Here is a 24864-nt window from a genome sequence, read left to right as displayed (position 1 = left end):
CATATGAATGAACCTCAAAAAATCTGTTCACCAAATATAATGAATTTTGTAATGTATAATTTGATGTATATAACATTTTAGAAAACACAATAAACTCATCAAACTGTATATTCAAAATGAGTGAATTTTCTTCATATAATTTTTATTTCAATAATGTTTATTTAAAGCAATAACAACAAAAACATTGAAATGACATATTTAAAGTTCTGGGGAAAAGAAACCCTGCCACTGTTTAGTACCACATTCACTGAAATATCTTTTAAGAAGAAAAACAGTGAATAGTTTCAAATAAACATATACAGAAGATTTGCATTAAAAGAAACTAATGGAGGGTGTCTGGTTGGCATAGTCAGTAAGTGTCTGACCCTTCGTCAGCTCAGGTCATGATCTCATGGTTCATGAGTTCAAGCCCCACATCAGGTCCCATGCTGAGAGTGTGGAGCCTGCTTGGGATTCTCTTTCTCTCCCTCTCTTTCTGCCTCTCCCCTGCTCATGCTCTTTCTTTTTCTCTCTCAAAATAAATTAATTAATTAAAAAAAAAGAAACCAATGGAATTTTTCAGTTAGAAAAAAAATTGCTCCACACAAAAACATTGAAATGTGTGATAGGAAAACATCAATCAATCAGGAAGATGTAATAATCCTAAATTTATATTCTTACAATAAATTTCATAATATAAAATTCAAAACATATAAAGGAAAAACAAACTAGAATTAGAAATATAAATGTAGTTATCTGCAATCAATGAGAATTCTCTCAAGAGCTAATATAACAAACTGATTTTAAAAAAGTAAGAAATACAAATGATTTGAAAAAATTTGGCATAATTAATATCTTTAGAACACTGAAAGCAACAATGAGAATTCACAGATTTTGTAAGAATACCTAGACTCTCACCAAAAAATCTTAAGCTAAGCGATAAGGAAAGCTTAAACAAATTTCACAGAATTGGATTGATTCAGACTATGCTTTCATTTTTTTATTTTTCCTAGCTTTATTGGGATATAAATGACATACGACATTGTGTAAGTTTAAGCCATACAATGTGATGATTTGACACATGTATATAATGCAAAATGATTACCACAACACCAGTAGTTCCAAGTTTTTATTTAAACTCCACAACAGCATTAGTTCACACATCCATCACCTCACATATTTACTTTCTTTTCTGTGTGTGTGGTGAGAACACTTAAGATTTACTCTTTTAGTAACTTTCAAGTAGTGTATAATACAGTATTGTTAATTATAGTCACGTGTTTTACATTAGACCCCCCCCCCCCCCAGAACTTATTCATCTTATAACTGGTTGTTTGTTCTTTGGCCAACATTTCCCCATTCCCATTTTCCCCTCTGCCAGCCCCTGGCAAGCACCACTATAGTCTCCTTTTCTATGAGTTTGGCTTATTTTAGATTCTACACATAAGTGCAATCATACAATATTTGTCTTTCTCTAACTGATTTAACTTGGCGTAATGTCCTCAAGGCTCATCCATGTTGTCCCAAATGGCAGGATGTCCTTATTTCTCATGGCTGAATAATATTCCATTATGTATTTTTAAAATCTATATTTTAAATATACTTTATATTTAACAAGACATTGTTTCCATGTCTTGGCTAATACTGCAATGAACTGCTAATATCTTGAAGAATATCTTTTCAAGATAGAGATTTTATTGCCTTTGGATACATACCCAGAAATAGGATTGCTGGATCATATGGTAGTTCTACTTTTAATATGAGGGGAGACTTCATATTGTTTTCCACTGTAACAGTGTAAATTTATATCCCACTACCACTGCATGAGGGTTCTCTTTTCTCCACATCTTTGCCCACACTTGTTATTTCTTGTTTCTGTGATGATAGCCAATCTCATAAGTATGAAGTGATATCTAATTGTGATTTTCATTTGCATTATCCTGATGATTAATGATGCTAAGCATTTTTTTTCATGTACCTATTGGCTGTATGTATGTCTTCTTTGGAAAAATGTCTGTTCGGATCCTCTGCCCATTTTTTAATTGGATTGTTTGTTTTTACTACTGAGTTGTATGAGTTTCTTATATATTTTGTTCCCTTGGTATGTAGAACTGGCCCTGGGCCATGGATGAGAGGGGCTAGAAAAAAGCCCTAGGGCTCTTTCAGTTTCCACAGCCAAGACTGAATTCTGGGGGCACCTGGGTGGCTCAGTGGGTTGAGTGTCCGACTTCAGCTTGATCATAATCTTGCATTTTTGGGTTCAAGCCCCACGTTGGGCTCTGTGCTGACAGCTCAGAGCCTGGAGCATGTTTCAGGTTCTGTGTCTCCCTCTCTCTCTGTCCCTCCCCCATTCACACCCTGTCTCTCTTTCTCAAAAATAAAATAAACATTAACAAAAATAATTTTAAAAATAAAAGGCTGAATTCTGTAGACCCGACTCTGGACACATGGATGGATGTGTCTATTCCCAGGTCCCTGGGTGGACTGGTACATATGTTCACCAAAAGACTATTTTTAACAGCCCCAAGCTCAACTCCCCAAATGTCCATCAAGAACAAAATGGGTAAGTAAATATGGTGTAATTTAAATAATGCAATATTATATAGTAATAATAATGATTGTTATGCAATTATAATGAATTGCTACCCCAAATAACATGGAGGAATTTTAAAAACAATATTATAAATAATATCACAAATATAATATCACAAACATAAGAGGCAAGATACAAAAATTACATATAATTTGACCTAAATTTCATAAATATTTAAAACTTGCATACTACTCTATAATATTAGAAAACAGAATAATGGTTATCTTTGGAAACTGAGTAGAGAACAGGAGGGTGAATAACAAGGGATTCTCTTGAGATTTCTCTACAGTTCTGTTTCTTGCCCTATATATTGGTTTTACATGTGTGTTAAGTCTGTGAAAACTTACCTATATGCTAAGATTTGTAATCTTTTTTCTATATAGATTGGACACCAATAAATGGTTAAGATATAAAGCAACCACTAACAACTGGGAATGTGTTTGCATTTCCTAATATAGTGGGTATTTTTAAAATACATAAACTGTACCTATGAATATTTTAAAAAACACCACCAAAATCTTTTTGTCATCACCAATGACATGAGCAGAGTTCATAAAGAAGGAAATAAAAATGCCTCATAAATATTGAGATACTCAATCTCTTTCCTAATAAAATAAACACAAATTCAAATAACACTGCTAATATGTTTCATCTATGATCAAATTAGCAAAAATCCAAAAGTCTGACAACACACTATCTTTATGAAAGTCTGAAGAAACAGGGACTTGATACATTACTGATGGCAGCATAAATTAGTAAAAAAGGAATGGACGGACACTTACCAGAACAGAATCAGGACACAAATCCAGAACACTGACAACACCAAATGCTGGCGAGAATGTGGAATAACAGGAATTCTCACTCATTGCTGGTGGAAATGCAAAATGGTACAGCCACTTTGGAAGACAATTTAGTGGTTTCTTAGAAAACTAAACACACTCTTACATATGATCCAGCAGTCATGCTCCGTGGTATTTACTCATAAGGGTTGAAAACATGTCCATACAAAAACCTGCATACAGATGTTTATAACAGCTTTGTTCATAACTGCTGAAACTTAAAAGCCACCAAGATGTCTTTCAGTAGGTGAATGGATAAGTAAACAGTGGTACATTCACCTGATGAAATATTATTCATCACTAAAAAGAAATGAGCTATCAAGCTATGAAAAGACATGAAGGAAGCTTAAGTGCATATTATTAAGTTAAAGAAGCCAGTCTGAAAAGGCACCATACTGTAGTATTCCAACTATATGGCATTCTGGAAAAGGCAAAACTGTGAAGACAGTAAAAAGATCAGTGGTTGCTAAGAGTTGGGTGAGGGTGATGAATAAGCAGGGCACAGAGGATTTTTAGGGCAGTGAAAAACTCTCTATGATAGCATAGAGTCTCTATGATTCTCTATGATAGCATAATAATGGATACATGTCATTGCACATCTGTCGAAACCCATGGAATATGCAACACCAAGAGTGAACCCATAATGATAATTATGTGCTTTGGGTAATAATGATGCATCAATGTATGTTTATCCTTTAATTTATGTACCACTCTGGTGGGATGATGGTAATGGGATAGGTTATGAATGTGTGGGGCCATGGGGCATATGGGAAATCTCTATACTATCCTCTTAATTTTACTGTGACCTTAACTTCTCTGTGAAAAAAAAATCTTTATTTAGAAAAAAAAAAAGGAGGCTAATTTGGAAATATCTCTCAATATTTTAAATATTTATGCTCTGCTTGTAAAAAGGTTATCTTAGAGATGGGTTCATATACATGAAAAATGACATAACTTATCCTGTTTATATTATTAAGATATTGAAAACATCCCAACATTTGCATTAGTAGGTGTGTGGCAGTGCTCACAACATTATGTGAGCTCACCAATATTATCATATTTTTCTCTTTGTCACACTACATTTATCATTCTGCCTATTATTAGGTGGGACCAGGTGGCTGAGTCCCGGGGTCAAAGGAATGTGCACAAAAGTGATGTGCCTGATTTCTAAATTCTCCCTCAAAATCTTCCATTCTTCTACCTGTACATAGCTATTTAATGTAGTGTTCTATGAGCAGGGGAAGTAGGTGAGTGAGGATGTTGGAATAAATAAGAATGTCTATAATATTATAATATTATATAAATCATGAGTTTAAGCCTTATATACTCTCTCAACCTAAGTAAATTAATTCATCTTCCTATTGGTTTTTAGTTTGCTGTAATAGGTGTTGCATTTTTTATGGAGTGCCTTTTCAGTTTATATTTATGTTTATTTCTTTCTACTGATATACTGTGTTAAATTGTTATTAATCCTTTATCTAATAAGTATATTAACTTAATTACTACTACTACTACTACTACCTAACAAATATTGAACTCTTACAATTTTCCAGACATTATCTTAAATGTTTAACAGTATTAACCAACCTAAACCTACACAACACCTGTCTGAGATACATAACATTAGCCCTGTGTTATGAATAAGGAAAGTGAGGGATGGCAACTTTCATTAACTTGACAGAGTTAAATGTCCAGTAAGTAGCTGAGTTAGTCTTCAAACCTGCCCTTAAATGTAAATTTATATTCTTTTACTAAATTACCTTTGAATTCCCAAGAATTAATCACACTTGATGACTAGAAACTATTTTAATATACTGATGAGCATATTTGCTTATATTTAACTTATGATTTTTACATTTTTATCTATAATTGGAATAGGAATGTTAAAAAATTAAGTTTTGGCTCACTTATGTTAACTTCTTAAAATGATGGCAATGCTTAATTCCCTACTCTGAAACATATGGTATGGAATATGAATAAGGCTGCGCTAAGAAATTTGAATTGAACTCAACTGTACAACACTCTCAGATTGGAGATTTCAGGAGGTAATTCTTTCAATCATTTTCATTCTTTCACCTGATCATAATCTCTTTATATTGTAAAATTTTCTTGTGTCACATTTGGTAAAATACATTTTCGCGTAGAATTATTCTGAACCTACATTCGTATAACTAGAAAAAGTAGAATTTGTTTGCCAATATGCCAGAAACCTTTCCTTTGGAAAAATGATAATTTTTATCTGACCTGTAATTTGATCTTTTCTTATTTGAATGGGTATGCAGTGTGAGACTAGAATGTTCTGCTTCAAGAAAGCTTTCTTCTGCTTTCATAGAGTAAAAATAGTTTATACATGGAAGCCTCCCAGAACATCTGCTCTTTGTGTTCTATATTAACACATAAGGAAATATTACTATCAGTCCACTGTTTTAAATTTTAACTTTAAAGCTATACACATTATGTACAAAACAAACTTAATTTTATTATTTTTTAAATTTTTTAATTGTTTATTTATTTTTGAGAGAGAGCGACAGAGCACGAGCAGAGGAGGGGCAGAGAGAGACAGACACACAGAATCCGAAGCAGGCTCCAGGCTCTGAGCTGGCTCCTAATGAGAGCCTGATGCGGGGCTCGAACTCATGAGCTGTGAGATCATAACCTGAGCCAAAGTCGAACGCTCAACCGACTGAACCACTGAAGAACCCCAACAAACTTAATTTTAAATTAAAAATTACTTTTCATTGAGGTTTTAAAATGTATTTCTATATTTTCAATTAGGCAGTTTTTTGGCACTAGAAGAAAAATATGTCCAAATGCCAGACAAGTACAAAAAATTTTTAAAATAGCTATTGGCCTTAAATTGCCACCATACTTAAAAGTAGTGTTTATGTACACTAATTTCACTTTTACAGAAGTCTTTTAAAGTTTATTTCTTTTCCCAATGCATTAAAATACACTTAAAATAGCAGTAAGCTCTAACTATTTATTTGAAAAAATATTGCAATTTCTGTTTTGATCAAAATAATACATTCTGTAAGATACAGTTATTTTAGGAAAAACGTATATCTCATCAGATACCAGATCTGTCGGCACCTTCATCTTAGACTTCCGGCCTCCAGAACTAAGAAACAAATGCTTGCTGTTGAAAAAAAAAAGTTATTAATAAGATAAATTAATAGAAAAAGTGGAAAGTTGGAGAAAAGTCTTTATTAAGAAAAAGATATTACTAGGACTATACTTTTTAAATGTAAAATTGACATCAAACAGTAATGTAACTTCTAATATACCAAAAAAAAAAAAAGTGCCTATCTGGAAGTTTTGGGGCAAGATTGGACAAACCAGGGGTTAAATTCGGAAGAGGGCTAGGGATACTAACCTTTGTTCAAGCAGGTAACTTGGGAACCCCCAGGTGGCGAGCCATTGTCCGGTCTTATCTATTCCAACACCTGAGAGAATCAAGACAGGAACTTGCCCAAGTGATTTGGAGACAGCAAAGAAAGAAGACTCCAGAGAAAAATCGCCTGTCACTGAAAGTGGACAGTTTCCTGATTTAAAAGGGGCATAGACTAGAAGGAGGGTGGCCTGATGAAGCCCAAAATAAGTTAGGAAACATCACTGAGAAGGAAAAGTACCGAATGAGGACGGGGTAAAGTGTTGCTCTAATTGTTCGGTAGTCAGCTGGAAAATCTTCATTTAAAGCTTAAAATGATTGGGTAGTCAATATACTATGTTCAAACATGCCAACTGAGTGCAAATTGAAGACCACTTATAACGAAATATAATCTATATGTATATTAAATATTTGTTTATTCCTCTCACAAACCATTAGTAGTGAACTCTATATACCAAGTAAGTTCGTAAGCAGTGAAGCTTGTCTTACTGATTTAGAAATACAGCATACATGGGGTGCCTGGGTGGCTCAGTCGTCTAAGCAACTGACTTCAACTCAGGTCAGGATCTCACGGTTCGTGAATTCAAGCCCCACATGTGACTCTGTGCTGACAGCTCAGAGCCTGGAGCCTGTTTCAGATTCTGTATCTTCCTGTCTCTCTGCCCTTCCGCTGCTCATGCTTTGTCTCTCTCAAAAATAAATAAACATTAAAAAAATTAAAAAAAAAATATAGCATACCTATAATGAGAGCCTTTACTTAAATACTGTTATATATATATACATACATATATATATATATGCATATACATGTACATATACATACACCCCCATTTATATATATATTACTTTCACTGAGAAGAGAACTCCTTGAGGTAAGACACTATTAATTTCTCTTTTGTATCTACTTATCAATCAAGTGCAAATTCTTTCATATGAGTTTCCAATGACTGTAAACATTATATAGTTTGTGTTTTTATATAACCCCTTTCCCTTTGATTCTAACACTTAGGACAAACAATTTGCATGATGGTTTACACTATGTGGATAGTAAAATAACTAAACTCCTGGATACTGAATAATTGTTATGATAAAGAAAATTATGATAATTTTCTTTATTTTATTTTAAAATGAAGGACATTTCCTAAGGGAAAAGAAGGGTATTTTCTAGGGGAAAGAATTGCCCATATCACTAAATTATTATTTTTTCCATAAAAACGTATTCCACCCTTTTCCCCGGTGGATGTATTGTAATTTCTCCTGGCTCGAATTGGCAGTGCCCTTTTATTTACTCCTCTTACTTCTCATTTAAATATCACACACTAGACTATCATTCCTGATTTTACTACTTTTTACTGCCTATGGGCTTTTCTTTCAACTCATTTAAAAGGCATTATGCTTTGATAATGGACTGTCTGAAGATGGAACTAAATTATAATTTTTTTAACTTCAATTTAATCAATGCCAGGGGCGACCAAGAGATATAGGGTTTCTCATGAGAAGCTCTACTCTGGTTGAACTCTTTATATATTGTTCTTTATTAGAAAATGTTCAGAGTGTACATACATAAATATGTATGGATAAATATGTAAATATATTTGCAAAAGGAAGTTTCATTGTTATAATTAATTAGCATGAAGACAGTATCTTGGAATCTGTTTGGCTTTATTTATAGGATGAACATGCAAGAGAGAAGCAATTTTTAGCAGTAGGAACACAGACCTCGGGATGTGGCAGATTAGCTTTGAATTTTTGTTCTGCTTTATTCCAGCTTTGTAACCTTGGTGACATTTCTTAACTTCTCTAAGTTACCCATCTGGAAAATGATGATGACAAGCCCTATGACTAAGGTTTGAATTAGATAACATTGTAAATCACTAGCTTTCAAAAACATTAGTATTCCCTTTAGAGAAAAATGAGAGAAGCTTCTGGTTTAAATATAGGTCCTGTTTGGGTGTTCTCTTTTTTCCTCTAGAATACATAACAACCAAAAGGAAATGGCATGTTTGCACTGCAACTTAATCTACTTATGAGTAAGATAAAGGAAAAAAAATAAAAAAAGAAACAGCTCAGGTTCAGTGAGAATCCCTAAACTCATTGGTTATAGATCTTCTGGTGAAATTATGATTAATTATGAATGTTATGATGAATTTAGTGAATACCTTCATTTCTGAAGGTATATATACATTGCTTCATAGATTTAGCACAGACTTAAAACAAATATGATGGAAGGACTTCATATTTCTGAAATATATCCAAAGTGAAGTCTTTATTTCTTCTCAAGTCTTGCCTCTTCAGTTTGTCCCCATTCAGTAATGATGACACCATCTATCAAATGGTTGTTCGTGGTGGTTCAGGTCACTTATCTTGGATTAATTTTTGACATTTCTATTTCCCTCACCCTGCCATATCCAGTCTATTGTTAACTCCTTTGTTCTCGACCTTCAAAATACATCTTGAACATGTCCTTTTCTCTCCATATCCACTATCATGATAGTACAGGCTATTGCTATCTCTTATTTGATTACACCAGTCTCCTGCATTAGGTATTGGCTGCAATAACAGAAATCCGCCCAAAAATCATTGCTTCAAAAAGTTTGTTGTGTGCCTTTCCTAAAATAAATGTAGAATTAAGTAATCCAGAGATGGTATGATGTTTCTATGAAGCTGTTAGAGAACCTAAGTCCTTCCCACTCACCATTTGGTATGATTCTCAAGCTCATGGTCCATGATGACTGCTAGAGCTCCAGTCATCACAAGGAGCACATGGAGGAAAGAAGGGAGAAGGATGTTTCTTCTGTTTAAAGGAAAGAGGGAAAAAATTGCATGTGATACATAAGTTTGTATAACTTTGGGCGGAAATTAATCCCATGGCCTACTACTTACAAGAGGTCCTGTAAAATATCTTTGAATCAGTGTGACCAGCTAAAATTTTTATCTGGTTCTTGTCTGCCTCTCACTGTAACATTGCAGTATACTTCTCGTATGCCTTCAGTTATCTAAGGTTACACTAAACTTTCTCCCACTGCCTGGTCTTAGCACATACCATGTTCTCTGCCTAGAGGGTCCTAACTCCATTCCTCCCCTGGATAACTCCTTATCTTTCACATTTTACTTCAATATCACTTAAAATTATTTATTTTTGAGGGAGAGAGATAGACAGAGTGTGAATGGGGTAGGGGAAGAGAGAGAGAGGGAGACACAGAATCGGAAGCAGGCTCCTGTCAGCACAGAGCCCGATGCAGGGCTCAAACCCACGATCTGCGAGATCATGAAATGAGCTTTGCAGTCTGACACTCAACTGACTGAACCACCCAAGTGCCCCTAATATCACTTTTTTTGATACATCTTCCTGATAATCCAAACAAATCTGCCTCCTTCTGTCAACCCCCTGTTCTTTCTCAGAAGACTCAAATTTTCCCTTCATAACACTAACTACCAATGACACTTATCTATTTTTTTCTTGTTTGATTTCTATCTGCTTACTTTATCCACGAGTCTGAAAGCCTTATGAAAGTGAGGACCATATTTCTTTTACCTCAGTGTACAATGCCTGGACATAGTAGACACTCAATCAGCATTATAAAGGGGAAAAAAGGAAGGAAAGAAGGGAAGGATTAAGGAAAGGAGATGGAAATGTAAATTCTTTTCAATACCCAGGGATGCCAGTATTTTTATGGAATGATTGGTGGTTTGGCATTCATCTTTCTATTAGTCATTTTTCCATTTTTCTTGTCTCAGTTACAGTTCAGAAGAAATACATTCAGTTCAACAAATACCCATTGAGCTAGACTTTATCTCAAATATGCAAACAATCAGAATTGTTCTTAAAATGCTCTGATTTGAAATAATGTTTTAAAATCTATCTTCACCAGATTCAGCTTTCCAGGTGAAAATGAAAAAGGTTGAATCCAAAAGTTTTAATTCATGTTTAGACATTGCCTTCCAAGAAAATAGTCTGAATAGCTTTTGCAATCACGTTGGTGAATAAAGACTTGAAGACCTCTCTGCAAGTCCAGGCACAAAAATATAGGGATTAAATTCATGAAGGCCTTATAAAGTGCCCTGTCTGCTGCTGTAATTGTTTGTAAGGATGTAAAAATACATTAAAAGCCTTTTGCCTGTACAATAATGTATATGATTCTACTGAATATAAAATCACATATTTTCCCTAGAAATCAATCTAGTTGGATTAAGTGTCCCTGAATACCTTATGAAAGTTTGTCAATCCTAAACATCTCTTAAACTTGGTTTGTGTTTAATTGTCAATAGCAATATCTTGTTTTGCCTTTCCCTGAATGACACTTTTGCCTTCAGTGTTGAATATAGAAAACTAATTGAAATCAATGTTTATCTTGAATAACATTAGATTATTCTCAGTGCTCTTAGCTATTCTAGCCTGTACTTTGATTAGTTTTATTTAAAGATTTTCTGTCACATGATGTGGGTGTACCATTTGGATTTTCTCTATTTTTTTTCATCATTGATCTGGTTTTACTTGTTCTTTTGGTTTCCCTTGTAGGAAATTAAAATTTCCTCTCATTTTACTTTCTACAAGGCATCTTTGAGACTTTAGTACATTTTTTTTTAACTTATGCCAAAGAACACTCCATAAACATTGGTGAAACAGTGCACTGCCAATACTTTTAGCTGAGCTGTATTTTATTTTTAATGAAAGGATGTATTAGTATTCATGGGAGAATATTATATATTTTGAGCTCAGTCACATTTCCATTTGGCTGCTTTGTAGAAATAATTTTTTCTTTTTATGGGGAATTTATCAGAGAATTTTAAGAAAGGAAAAAGCTTTTGAAAACCATTACCCTGCCACCAGCAAGTCAATACAGTTTTGAAATAATGGACATCATCATGCATGAAAATTATTTTCATTTAAATAGAAGACCATTCTTCATTGACCACTATAATTACAGGAATGTATACTTAGAAATTCATGTGCCTAAAAATATGGATGCTGTGGTAGGCAGAATAATGGCCTCCCATCTATGTCTACAACCTAATCCCACGACCCTGTGAATATGTCAGGATTGCACTGAATTAGTATATTGTAACAATATACCACAAATTTAGTAGCTCAAAACAATACAACTTTATTATTTTATAGTTTTGGAGGTCGGAGGTATAAAATGGGTCTGTGGGGCTGCATTGTTTCTGAAGGCTCTAGAACAAAATCTGTTTCCTTGTCTTTTTTAGTCTTCTAGAGGCCACATTCTTTGGCTGGTGGCTTCTTCTTCCATTTTCAGAAAAACAGCTTCACATTTCTCTCTTGCTCTCCTCATTATCTCTTTCTCTTCTTTTTCTTCCTTCCTTTATCTCCCTCTCTATTAATTTCCTTCCCTCTCCTCCCTATCTTTCTCTACGTCTGTCTCTCTGTCTCTGTCTCTCCCTTTCTCTTTTTTTCTCAGACCCCCATGCCTCCATTTTGTGATGATGCCAGGTCCCCATCTGTATAATCCAGAATAATCTTGTCATTTCAAGGTCCTTCACTTAATTACATTTGCAAAGTTTCCTTTTCCATGTAAGGTAACATAGTCACAAGCTCTGGGAATGAGGACATGGGCATTTGAGGGGGGCGTTATACAGCCTCCCACAACTGCAGATGGAATTAAGATTGTTAATCAGCTGACCTTAAAATAGGGAGACCACTCTAGATAATATAAGTAGGCTCAATGAAATTATCAGGGTCCTCGAAAGTAGAGAGGGAAGTAGAGAGGTCAGAGTAATGCAATGTGAGAAGGATGCAATCTGCTGTTGCTGTCTTTAAAGATAAAGAAAGAATATGGAAAAGACAGACCTCCCATAAAAATGGTATAAAGACAGCATTGATGGCATACATATATTTTAACCCAGTGAGACCCATGTGAAGCTTCTGAACTACAAAACTATAAGATAATGACTTTTTGTTGTCTTAAGATACTAAATCTGTGGTAATATGAGGCCATTGGCCAACAGCTATGTTGGATGAGTGCTGTATCTTAGCCACGCCTTCAGATGACTCCAGCATTAGGCAAAATTTTGATTGCACCCTCATTAGATCTTAAGCCAGAACCACCCAGTTAAATTAACCCCAGATTCCTGAACCTCGTAAATTGTGTAATATAACCAAGGTTTATTCGTATAAGTCGCTAAATTCTTGACTCATTGCATAGTAGATAAGTAATATAAAAACTGATGTAAGTCTGGCTTATAGTAAGAATTACATAAATGACTGGTATTGATATAGTTCTCTTTTTTAAACATTTACTTATTTTCGAGAAACACAGAGTGCGAGTAGGGGAGGGGCAGAGAGAGAGGGAGACACAGAATCCAAAGCAGGCTCCAGGCTCTGAGCTGTCAGCACAGAGCCTGACCCGGGGCTTGAATTCATGAACCATGAGATCATGACCTGAACCAAAGTTGGCCGATTAACCGAGACACCCAGGTGCCTGATTGATATACTTCTCTTAAGGGCAAATGAATATATATGTGTCTTATCTCATCTACCTGTTCCTAAGGGAATTCCCCAAATCAGGAGAGATGGATAGTGAAATCTAGTTACTCTAGAATGGTGAGCCTTCCTGCTTGTTAATGTCTCTGGTATTTCCTTAGGGCTCTGCTCCTGTCTGCTTCTTAGAAGTGTCAGGATCACACTCCTAGTCCCAGACCTCTGCCTGCAGAGTTAGATTATGATTGTTTTGGTTTAGCTCGCCAGAAAGTGGACAGATGAGGCCAACAGAAAGCTGCATGAAGAAACTTACAATTAACAAGCGAGAAGGATAAAGTGTGCGTCTGTACACATGCGCCCATGTGTATAGTGAGTGAGTGCGGTAAGGCTTCAACATTTTGTTGAAGAATTGGATTACTTAATTGGTACTCAGGGCAAAAAATTTTTGAGAATCTTTTAATTAAATAGGAGAACAAGTTTAGATCCAAACAAAATTTACCGAATGTCTATTTGCGGTGAAATCTATTTAAAAAATTCTTCGTGGTTGATTTGCTGTGTAAGTAGCTTTTGATGAGCTAGGTTTCTAAGGAACCAATATTTAATAAATATTATGGGCCTAAAGTATTTGTCTATTCTTGGTTTAGAGCAAATTAAGATTAAATTGGAAATTACTGATAGACTTGTTTATTTTATTTATTTTTCATTTCCATAATGCTGCTTGCTCCTAAAAGTCTCAAGTTATTTGGTGCCCAATGAACACAAGATTGATTTCACTCCTTTAAAATTTCAACTCCCTGGTCAATTTGACCAGATTATGCTGCCGTCCTATTTGCATTTCTATTATATTTTTTAAGAAATACCTGAAACTTTCCAAGTCCTCTCATGTAATTAGCAAGCGTAGCTTGATGTCATGAATGAAGTTAAGTTCTTTATTCTTTATACATGTACACACACAAGCATAAATCCCTTTCAACTAAGTAAACCTCCAATTCTGCTATATCATTGTGTAGTGACTTTGAGAAAAGAATTGAATGAAAGAGAACAGTGTTTAACCAGAAAAAAGTGAACAACGTGGGGGATTTATTAGCCCTGGAATCTCCATCAGTAAGTGAAATAAAGATGCATTCTACATATTTCCAAACTTGAGGTCTTACAGCAGCATTTTCTGCTTCTATACTTATTTTTACAAATTTATTCCAGGGGTGCTTGGGTGGCTTAGTCAGTTAAGCTTCCGACATCGGCTCAGGTCATAATCTTGCAGTTTGTGGGTTCAAGCCCTATGTCAGGCTCTCTGCTGTCAGCTTGGAGTGCTTTGGATCTTCTGTCTCCTTCTCTCTTGGCCCCTCCCCCCCCCAAATAAATAAATGTTAAAAAATTTTAAAAAAATATTCTACATTTTTATTTTGTTTAGCTGAAATTCACATAACAAAATTAACTGTTTTAAAGTGAACAATTCAGTGACATTTAGTAGATTCACAATGTGTTGTAAACACCACTTCCATCCAGTTGAAAAACATTTTTCTCATTCCAAAAGGAAACCCATTCCCATTAAGCAGTCACTCCCATTTCCACCTCCCCTCAAATACTGACATCTCTTTCAGTCTACATTCTGAATCTATGGATTTATTTGTTCTGGCTATTTCAAGTAAATGGATTCATACACTATATGAATTTTTGCATCTATCTTTATCTAGTGTAACATTTTCACAGTTTGTCTGCATTGTAACACATATCAGTACCTCATTTCTCTTGTGGCTGAATTGTATTCCATTGTATGGATATATCACATTTTGTTAATCCATCCAATGAATGATGAATTTGGGCTGTTTCCATCTTATGACTTTTGTGAATGATGCTTCAATAAATGTATGAGTATATGTATTTGTTGGAGTACCAGTTTTCTATTCCTTTGCATATACCCTTAGGAGTGGAATTGTTGGGTTATATGATAATTTTATGCTTAAATTTTGAGAAGTTATCAAACTACTGAACCATTTTATGCTCCCATCAGCAATGTATGAGAATTCCAGTTTCTTCATATCATTGCGAAAACATTATTTTCCTTTTTTTTGAAATAGTAATCATTGTAGTGGGTATGATGTTGTACTTACTGTAATTTTGATTTTCATTTTTCTGATGATCAATGCAGTTGAGCATCTTTTCATATGCTTGTTGGCCATTTGTGTATCTTCTTTGGAGAAATGTTTATTCAAGTCCTTTGCCAATATTCTAAATTGGGTTGTCTTTTTGTTGATGAGTTGTGAGAGTTCTTTATATATTCTGGATACAAGGCCTTTATTAGATATTATTTGTAAATATTTCCTCTCATTCTATAAATTGTCTTTTCATTTTTGGATAGTCAAATGTACTTTGATGCACAAAAGTTTTTAATTTGGATGAAGTGCAATTCATCTATTTTTTCTTTTGTTGCATGTGTTTTTGGTGTCATATCTAAGACTCCACTGCCAATCCAAGCTCATGAGGATTTACCTCTATGTTTTCTTCTAAGGGTTTTATAGCTTTACATCTTATACTTAGGCTGTTGATCCATTTTAGGGTAATTTTTGTATATAGTGTGAGATGGGGTCCACCTTCATTCTTTTGCATTTAGATATACAATTGTCCCAGCACCATTTGCTGAAGAGACTATTCTTTCCTCTTTGAATGGTCTTGGCATCTTTTTTGAAAATCACTTGGCCTTAAATATATAACTTTCCTATGGATTCTCAATTCTATTTCATTATCTGTATTCCATTATCTGTCAATACTTATGCAAGTAGACACTTTTATGATTACTGTAGCTTTGTAGTAAGTTTTGAAACCAAGAAATGTGAGTCCTCCAACTCTCTATTTCTTTTTCAATATTGGTTTGGATATTTGGGGTCTTTTGCAGTTCTTGGCCTTCCCTCCTTATACTTGTGAGGATTCAAAAAAGCAGTATTCCAAACACAAGAGTAGGCTCTCAACATATATCACTTCTGTTCTCTCTTTTCTGCTGTCCTTTAGTTATACATTTGTGTCAGCTTAAATCCAATATGCTAATTTGAAAGCTTCCCAATCAGAAAACACTTTTCCCCTGTATATACATAGACCAGCTTTGAGTGGTGAATTTTCATTTTGTGCTGTGGCATATTAGCATATAGTATACATTCTAGCTCATAAAGCATTACATATGAGATTTCTCATGGCACATGCTACTTCTGCTATTGGTTATTTCACAGACAAGTCTCAATTCCCTTCTTCCTTCCTGGAAACCCTAAAATATATCATGGAAGTGAAAAAGGAAACTGGAACTGATTTCAATTATCTAGTTAGTGAAACTAAAATAAATAGAAATATTAAACCAGCACCTTTTATTAGTGGGCTCTGCCAGAGTCTTCACTAGGTGAAAATATGTCAGTAAATATTTTGGGCCTTTATTATACTCTATCCTAGGCACCAACACATTAGAAACTTTAGTAAATACTAATGCCTTAAGTCTCCATTATCATTACATAAATTATTGAGCTACTATAATTTTATTAACCCATGATTCTTATTGTTTGTGTCTTCTACTAAATCCTTGGAGTAAGTAGTTAGGCTGGTGAGGTATCCCTAAAGTTGATGAGAACTCTGAAATAAAAATTGTGTGTTTTATTTAATAATACCATTTGGGCACTTTTTGTTAGTCTGCAAAAATAAGCCTGAGTAAATGCCCTTTAACTTGGCCTTTCTTATAAGGGTTTGTGAAAGTATTGAATACACAGTTTGTACATAACTGCAGGACATATTCTACAGCACATACCTTGATCATCCTTCAAAACCAAATTTAGTTGGTGCAAAATTTTCCATAATATACTATCATTGAAATAATAGTACAGTAAATGAAATATCTTAAAATGTTTTTGTCAGGACTAGAACTCATATTGAAAATGGGATATATATTTTCTAAGATACACAAATCAATTCAATGGTAATTTTGGTTAAGTTATTTACACCATCAGAAGAAGAGGGCTTATCAGTAGTTGTAATTTATTCATGTATTGGGACATAATATTCTATTCCACAATCATCTATAGAAGGATCTCAATTTATTTACATTTATGTTTATTCAATTTTTGCATTAATAATGTTACTCTGAGAATATCCACTAAATAATTATATCTATAAAATATTTATATGCGAAATAAATGGAGAATACACAGTGACATAGAGTCATTTATTTAAAACACATAGATCTGATGCTGGATAAGTGTATGCATAGGGTAGTTGAAAAATTTGCCTTTATTCAGTCATATCCTGTTTGGAAACAGGCAGTACCTTCGAGTCAATTCTGAAGCATACTGATTTTTTAAGGGTCAATGTAGTGTGTATGTTGTTATTTTATATGTCCGTCATGTGCTAAATACACAAATGATCCTAAAGATTAGGTTAGCATTCACTAAAAAAAAAAAAAAAAAATCGTTTTAAAGCTACATTAACACTTTTATTTCTGTTAGAATATATTTTTAGGCATTTGTTGAGAGTTTACCTGGGAAAATAAAATTATAAATCTTTTTGATAATAACTAAAAGTAAAAGTTAGCTTACCATATTTATAATGACCTGGATATCCAGAGACATTGTATAATAAAATCAGCCCTCGGACAGATCTCCATACTATCTTCTTAGTGCACCTTTAATCATGGAAGAAAAAAAAAAAAACCTGTCGATGAATAATGTAATTGCTGTTGCTGAACATAGCAAGAGTTACTGCATCTTTCTGATTCGTGAAATCACGTTTGTACATGTCCCTCTCAACGTCATAGGCTTTTAATCTCTTGACATGCTACAATGCAAGATGCAGTTGTAATTATTGCGCAATAATTTTTCTAATTTATATTCATTCCAAAATATTTACAATTTATTAGCTGTGGTTAGCATCTTATCTACCTTCCGTTGCTATAGTAGTTCCTGGCTACCTCTCTGAAGATTGGTGGCACGTTTCCCTTCATGTCTCTGTAGCAAACCAGGTGCAGAATGCACAACTTCCTTCAACTATGAAACATCCTAGCCACACTCATCTAAAATGACAAGTACTCTCTACACATATCCTTAATTCTACATTTTAACTTCTTTGAAAATATGAACCAGAAGAGATCATTTGAGAAGCACATACATACAGAGTGATGACAATCCTTTGTGGTCCCCCTAACACTTAAAATTAAATCTGAGTTATTTTCCAACCATCAAATCTTAGGTATTTTGTCCCCTTCCATCCCTCACCTTTAATATTTTTCTTTTCTCACCCAGAACATTGCAGTCACATAGACTCCAGTCAGTTCTGAGGATAGGCAAATTCTTTTTAGTCACATGGCTTTTGCATGGGCAAATTCATCTGCCTGGAATGCTTTGCTCTGTTCATTTTACACAGATAGATTCTTCTTTTCCATTAGGTTTTTCATTAAATGTCAACTCCTTAGCAAGACTGCAAGTCTACCTTGCAAAAAAAAAAAAAAAAAGGTCTTTCCTTGCATTATATTTTTTAACTCCTTGCTTGGTCCCCTCTTGGGCTTTACTGCAGTCAGCAATTAGCAATTACCAGTTCTCTTGTGCATTTAGTTTTATTTTTCTTTCCCCATTAGAAAATAATCTTTCTGATAGGCTAGCTCCTTTTGATATTCAATAAACACTTATTGAATACATATATACATAAATAAGCTAAATATTTAATGTACAAAAAGGTAGGCTAAAGCAGTGCAGTCTGAGCTAAATGGTGCTGAGTGGACTCTAATTTTAATCTCAACTTTAGCATGAACTAGTTATAAGCTTTGAACATTTTTTTTTCTTGCAATGAGAATTTTTAAGATCTATCCCTTAGTAACTTTTAAATATATAATACAGCATTATTAACTACAGTCATCAGGCTATACATTACATCCCAGGACTTGTTTATTTTATCATTGCAAGTTTGTACCTTTTGACTACCTTCATGCATCTCACCCATCCCTCTATCAGAAGATACTTTTATACACCTAGAGAAAAAAACATTATTGGGAGCACAGACTCTTTTAAGGTGTTAGGTTTTTACATAGGAAAGCTCTTGATTAAAAAAAAAAAAAAAATTCCTAAAGAAATGTGATGTTTTTTCCTACTGTCAGAAAACAAAATTATCAGCATCATGAAATTTGATATCACAAAGTCATCACAGCTTATGTCATGAACTTTTAACAGTCCTATCACATTTGTTAGCCACATATTCCCTTACCATGGCCCCATGGTAACATACACTCAGCTTCTGGGTGGGATGAACATGGATGGCGCCAAGGAGATTGTATTTGTTACTTCTGGGTCACTGAACTTCTCCGTCTCCGCCTTCATTTCCATACCTACAAAGAGAGAAAGCAATACTCATACCATGTTTTCCAGAGTGCTTCTGTGAAGGCAAAGTGAGATAATGGATGTGAAGTCACATTGAGATTTTAAAAATTATATAAGTGAAAGATATTCTCCCAACCTTATCTTGAAAAATAATGAAAAGATTTGAATACAGTAGGAGAACTTGGAAAAGTTTTAGCATGCTTTATTTGTAGGGAAATTAGCCCCCATTCTTCTACACTGAAAACAGTGGAGGAGAGGCAAATTGGAAAACGAATGTGTCTGAAAAAAGACGGTGGAAAGATTGTTTTGTAACACTTGAAGCATGCAAGCTGCATTTTCAGGCTCCATTATTACGGATGGGCACTGCTTCCAGTGTTGGTGATACCTGCAGGGTTTAACTCTCCTTTAAATAGAGGTGGGATAGATACAAAGTAGCTCAGCCACAGCACCTGGTGAAACGCACTGTCACATCTAAAATAAGGAGAAAGGGGGAAATTAGAGCAACCGTGGTTACCTATTTTCTGGACTCTTCCTTCTTCCACTGTTTTCCCAATTCCTTCACAAACTCTAGTTAACTGATTATATCGCTTTTTTAGTTTTAAAATTCAGGCCCCTCCCAGAACCTTTCCTATAGATAGGGATTAGGGGAGGCGGGATGGATGGGAAGGAAACCAGGACTAAGTCAATACGCTAATGATTGTACACTGGAAGCATGTTGCTGTACAATATCGCCCCAGAGCCGCTTTGTTTATCAATGAACATCCTGCTGCGTCTCCGAGATGTAGGTCAGGCTCATTGGAAATATCAGCCGCCGATCACAAGCAGTCTTCATGATATTTCCAGACCCGGTGCGCTGCTGATTCTTGCACACTGGAGTGCGTCTGAGCTGCACGATGGAGAGGGGGACACCTGTACCTTAGGGACGCAGGTGAAGTCCCGTCTACCTGATACTTTCCCTGGTGCTTTCTCATTCCCTCAGCCGCTCAGTCTTCATCTTCATCTCCCTTGCTGTCTTGGACCCGAGCTTCTCTGCTAAACGGGTGTTTTTCCCGCTCTCTCCTTTCACCGCACCTCAGCCGAAGACGGAGTGCTCCACACAACTGGGCATGCCTAATAACCAGGGAAAGCTTGGGCTGCAAGAAGAAAGCTTCTGCACCTTCTGCGCTCCCCTCCCCTCTGCAGCTGCCTCCTGCCAGTCAGGCGATCCGACGTGCCGCGCGGCCCAATGAGAGTCCGCAGCTTTCGCGGGGGCCCAGCCTCTCGATGCGCCGCCACCAATGAATGGTTGGCGGAGGTGGGGCGCTCCCTGTTCCCGCCTCTCCAGTTAAGGCCGCTGGTGTGAGCCGGGGCTCGGCGCGAGCCAGGGACGACGGAAGGGACGGGCAGGTGTGGGCGCGGGGCCGCTCAGCCCGACGGCGGGAGTCGCAGCCACTCGGTGCATGGGCCAGTGAGGACGCGCGGAGATCCCCGCGCCGCGGCGAAGGCGGAGCAGCGCGGGAGCAAGGCGCTGCCCGGCGACCCTGCGTCCGAGCGAGCGGAACCTTGCGCTTCGCCCGGGGACGGTCCGAAGTCCGCGCTATGGAAGAGGAGAAATATTTGCCTGAGCTGATGGCAGAGAAAGATAGCCTGGATCCATCTTTTGTGCATGCATCGCGCCTTTTGGCGGAAGGTAGGACTTGCTCTCACAGATGGGCACAAATCACTGGCCGCCTGTCTCACCCGCGGCTTGGTTAGGGGAGTGAAGTTGGGGAGGGACGCCTGTCTCCTTCGCCGAAACTGTCCCCCTGAAGATGCTCGCTTCGGAGCTCGGGCGGACGGAGCCCATTCTTGGGGCGGGCAGCAGTGCTCCTTCTCTACGTCTTAATTTGGGGAAGACCAAAGCTACGAGATGTAATGGCAGTGGTGATGTGACCTGTTAGGATCATTGATGGAGAAACCGTAAAGTGTAGAGCGGTCAACAGGGATATTTTCACTTTGCAGAGGAAAAGGAAATCAGTTTGGAAGTAAATGGTGATGAGTGTAATGTTCTAAGAGCTTCTTCGCTACAAATCAGCATTTATTTTTTATTTTATTTTATATTTTATTTTTTGCTGCATTTGGGAAGTGATTTTGATACCCTTTATCTAATTATAGCCTTTCCTATGGAAAGACTTAGAATTAACCTAGATGAAACTATGCATGTTCGTCAATGTTAGTGAATGTGGCAAAGGCTAAAGTGCTTTTCAATTTATTTGAAGTGTGATGATTGGGTACTCTGTGAGATACTGGCCCCTGGGAACACTCCACAATTGATCAACTGTTTTACCAAGTGTGCATTTTCTTTTGTGTACCTGTAATGTTAAAGGAGATTTCATTCCCAGAGGAACATGTATGTCTTGTCTTTTGTGTTGCTTTGGAAGGTTGTTTAAACAGACACACACACACACACACACACACACACGCACGCACGCACACAAACTTATGTATGACAGAAATATTAGCCCAATTACTCCATTCATCTTGAGAGAATGCCATCTGTCTGCTAAAGATACAATATCTGTAATAATCTATACATGCCTTTTTAAAAACAACTCGTTTTTTTAATTTTTTGATGAATGCTTCATTAATAATGAATTGCTTCATCATCAAATTGACTACAATGCAGTTTTGTAGCTTAGGTTGTTATGGACTTACCTATAGCAAAACTAAAAGTGACAACTTCCTCTTCCTTTCCCTTCTGCATTAAATGAAATGTTTTCTTTTTTGAGACTTAGTTGTACATGGAAGGAAAAATTGTAATCCTCCATGTATGATTCAAATAGCCATTAGGTTTGTTTAAATATTTTATTGATGGAGTATTATTTATAACAACAGTAATGTTCAAGGTATTTTTTCCTTTTTGCATACTAAACAATTAAGGAAGATTTGTTATCAAAATCTTGAACATGTGAAATAGCTAAACTGCTTTTCAAGGAACAAGTTAGTTTTTTAGAGGATTTGGAAAGGTAAAAAGCAATGATACTTACTTGGTTACTGAATGAAAAAACTAGAAATTCAGATGAAAAGTTAAGTCAATTTAAAAATTAAACTCTCACTCTACTTTATTAAAAATAAAGATGACTGCATAAAAATGATAGGAATATTGAAAATTAATGAGTTAATAAATGCTTAAGTTAAGATTGTTCAAAATGATTAAAAATGCAATTAAGCCTTCTCAAATCATGTATTTCAGTATATCTTCCAGAAGTGTCTTTATTAAGCTGATAACGTCTTTAAAATGGAAAAAAAAAAGTTTGGAATTGATCATTTTCTCTGACCTGCTAATTGGAGTTCTCTTTGGGACAGCAGGCTCAATGATTAATTCATAAGTCATTGATGAGAGTTAGTGGAGTTAGTGTACATTTCAAAACTGCCAAACTAAAAAAATGCATATAAGAAACTCTTAGTAGAGTGCATAAGTGTTTCTGTGGCTGGTGAAACAGTCAGAAAAGGCTATGCCCTTGATTCCTTAGCATTTTATCTTTCCCAGGAACTTGATTTCTTGATATTTAGAAACATGTTCCAGCGTCCTTGTAATTTAATTTTTTCCCAGCAGGGGGAAGCATGTCCTGCTTTTGTAAAGAATTAGGAGGAAAAATCTCTTAAATAGAAAAATACCTAAGTAAGAAACAAAGGGAGGTGTTCAAATTTCAGAGAAATCACAATGAGGAAAAGAGAATGGAGGAAGTGATGATTATAATCTCGGAGTATATAAGGAGCTATGCAAAAAAGATGCGTAAGGTTTATATTAATTCTTTATTTGTACCTCAAGTTTTTTAAATGTACTTATTGAAGAGTAAAAGGTGAGTGTCCTTTGGAATCTCTAATAAATCTTAATGTACACTTTACATTATGGATCTTTCATTGTTTTATCCAGGGCCATTTGCCAAGATTTCCAGGTTTTGTTTCAGATCTCTATAGGAGAATATGGTGAGATGATTTTATTTCTCTTACCTGGAAATGCACTGATTGAAGGCAGTGGCTATAAATAAACCTGACATAGATATTCATTTGGAGGGAAGGTGCACACTGAAGTACATTTCAGTCAGTACTGTGCAGACAGTCTCAAGACTGAGTGAGCAATAAAAATGATCCAGATGATTCAGTTCTTCGGAATGATTTTCTGGAAGCTAATATATAAGGTCAGTGATGTAAACCAATGAGCTTTCACAGTGATTTATTTTGCATTTTTGATTGGTGATAAATGCAAATCAGTGCTCATTTGCAACTACTTCATAAGGCCATGGGGTTAAAAGTAGTAGTTTGTTAATTATTTTAATTATTTTGATTGTGGTTCATTTTATTTCACTTGTTTCTGCTATGTGTTTTCAGTAGAAAGCTAATGGAAGAGCCCATACGTTTTATGTATTTGATTGTTACTTAGAAAAGATCTTGAATAATATGGTTTGAAGAGTGCTTATAATATGTTTGACTAATTAATATAACTTTCCTTCTGTGATTATAATATTGTTTAATTATCCATTTGTTATGGAAGGTGCTTTCAAATATGATAAAACAGCAAACTCAGCATGATCCTTAAAGTTCCACTCAGCCTCTGAATTTGCTTGCCACATGAAATTAGATGAGGTTATTTCTATCTAAGCTGCTTCTGGAAAGTGCACTAAACTCTGAATCCAGATACCTGGATTTTAATTCCACTTTTGCCTAAACTGAATGTTGATAAACTTCCCTTCCTCCAGGCCCAGTTTCTTTGTCTCTGAAATTAAGGAATTAGACTAGATGATGTATAGGTTTCTTTGTAGTCGCAGACTTCATTAGAATTACAAAGTTCTCTGGTTTGCAAGATTTCCTAACCTGAATTTTTCACAGATATTGGTAGATTCATCATTGTTTTGGTTGACTCATCAAATGAGGAAGTCAAATATTGCCAAATATCCCAACAGTTAAAATGTGTGTTTTTTTTTTTTTTTTTTTAAGAACACTAGGTGGTATTTTTAAATTTGGGTGAAAAGCTTGACCTTCCATCTAGGATTGGCTTTCATGTTTGTAGATATGGAATAAACCTTTAAAACCATGAGAGAAACTGGGAATATTTATCACAAATGCTAACTTGCAGTGGCTTAACTACACGTACATTCTCAATAAGGATCATTATTTAATTTAAATTGTATTCCTCAAAATATTTTCCACAGATCATGGAGAGTTCTTAAATTCAGGAAAGGTATTGATGTAATGTCTAAAACTAGCTTCTGTTAAAAAAAATATTCATGTGACTTTCCTTTTGATTAATGTAACCCTTTTTTTTCTCC

The 24864-nt window shown here is 35.5% G+C and overlaps 1 protein-coding gene and 1 long non-coding RNA gene across 8 annotated transcripts in view; one reads left to right on the top strand and one right to left on the bottom strand.

Moving 5' to 3' along the window:
- Window positions 1–8408: 8408 nt before the first annotated feature.
- On the bottom strand, window positions 8409–20894 carry LOC132667237 (uncharacterized). 2 transcript variants are annotated; one of them, XR_009605053.2, is made up of 6 exons: window positions 20521–20894; window positions 19962–20047; window positions 19464–19584; window positions 17807–17892; window positions 9495–9593; window positions 8409–9409 (listed from the first exon to the last, which is right to left on the bottom strand). It is a non-coding gene; the product is annotated as an uncharacterized LOC132667237 (long non-coding RNA). The 2 variants fall into 2 exon arrangements; XR_009605052.3 differs by lacking the exon at window positions 19962–20047 and having other exon boundaries at window positions 8411–9409; window positions 20521–20881.
- Window positions 20895–20907: 13 nt separating this feature from the next.
- KHDRBS2 (KH RNA binding domain containing, signal transduction associated 2) overlaps window positions 20908–24864 on the top strand; it is a 600763-nt gene continuing 596806 nt past the window's right edge. For all 6 annotated transcript variants that reach the window (XR_013555660.2, XR_013555659.2, XM_078447041.2 and 3 more), the window contains exon 1: window positions 20908–21245. Coding sequence is in view for 4 of the 6 variants with exons in the window: in XM_078447041.2 (XP_078303167.1) it covers window positions 21155–21245 (91 nt within the window). In the remaining 2 variants the exon portion in view is untranslated. The remainder of the gene's footprint in view (window positions 21246–24864) is intronic.

Source organism: Panthera onca, chromosome B2 (genome assembly GCF_046562875.1).
Source record: "Panthera onca isolate mPanOnc1 chromosome B2, mPanOnc1 haplotype 2, whole genome shotgun sequence".
Taxonomy (NCBI): domain Eukaryota; kingdom Metazoa; phylum Chordata; class Mammalia; order Carnivora; family Felidae; genus Panthera; species Panthera onca.
This window is presented reverse-complemented; position numbering and strand designations above follow the sequence as displayed.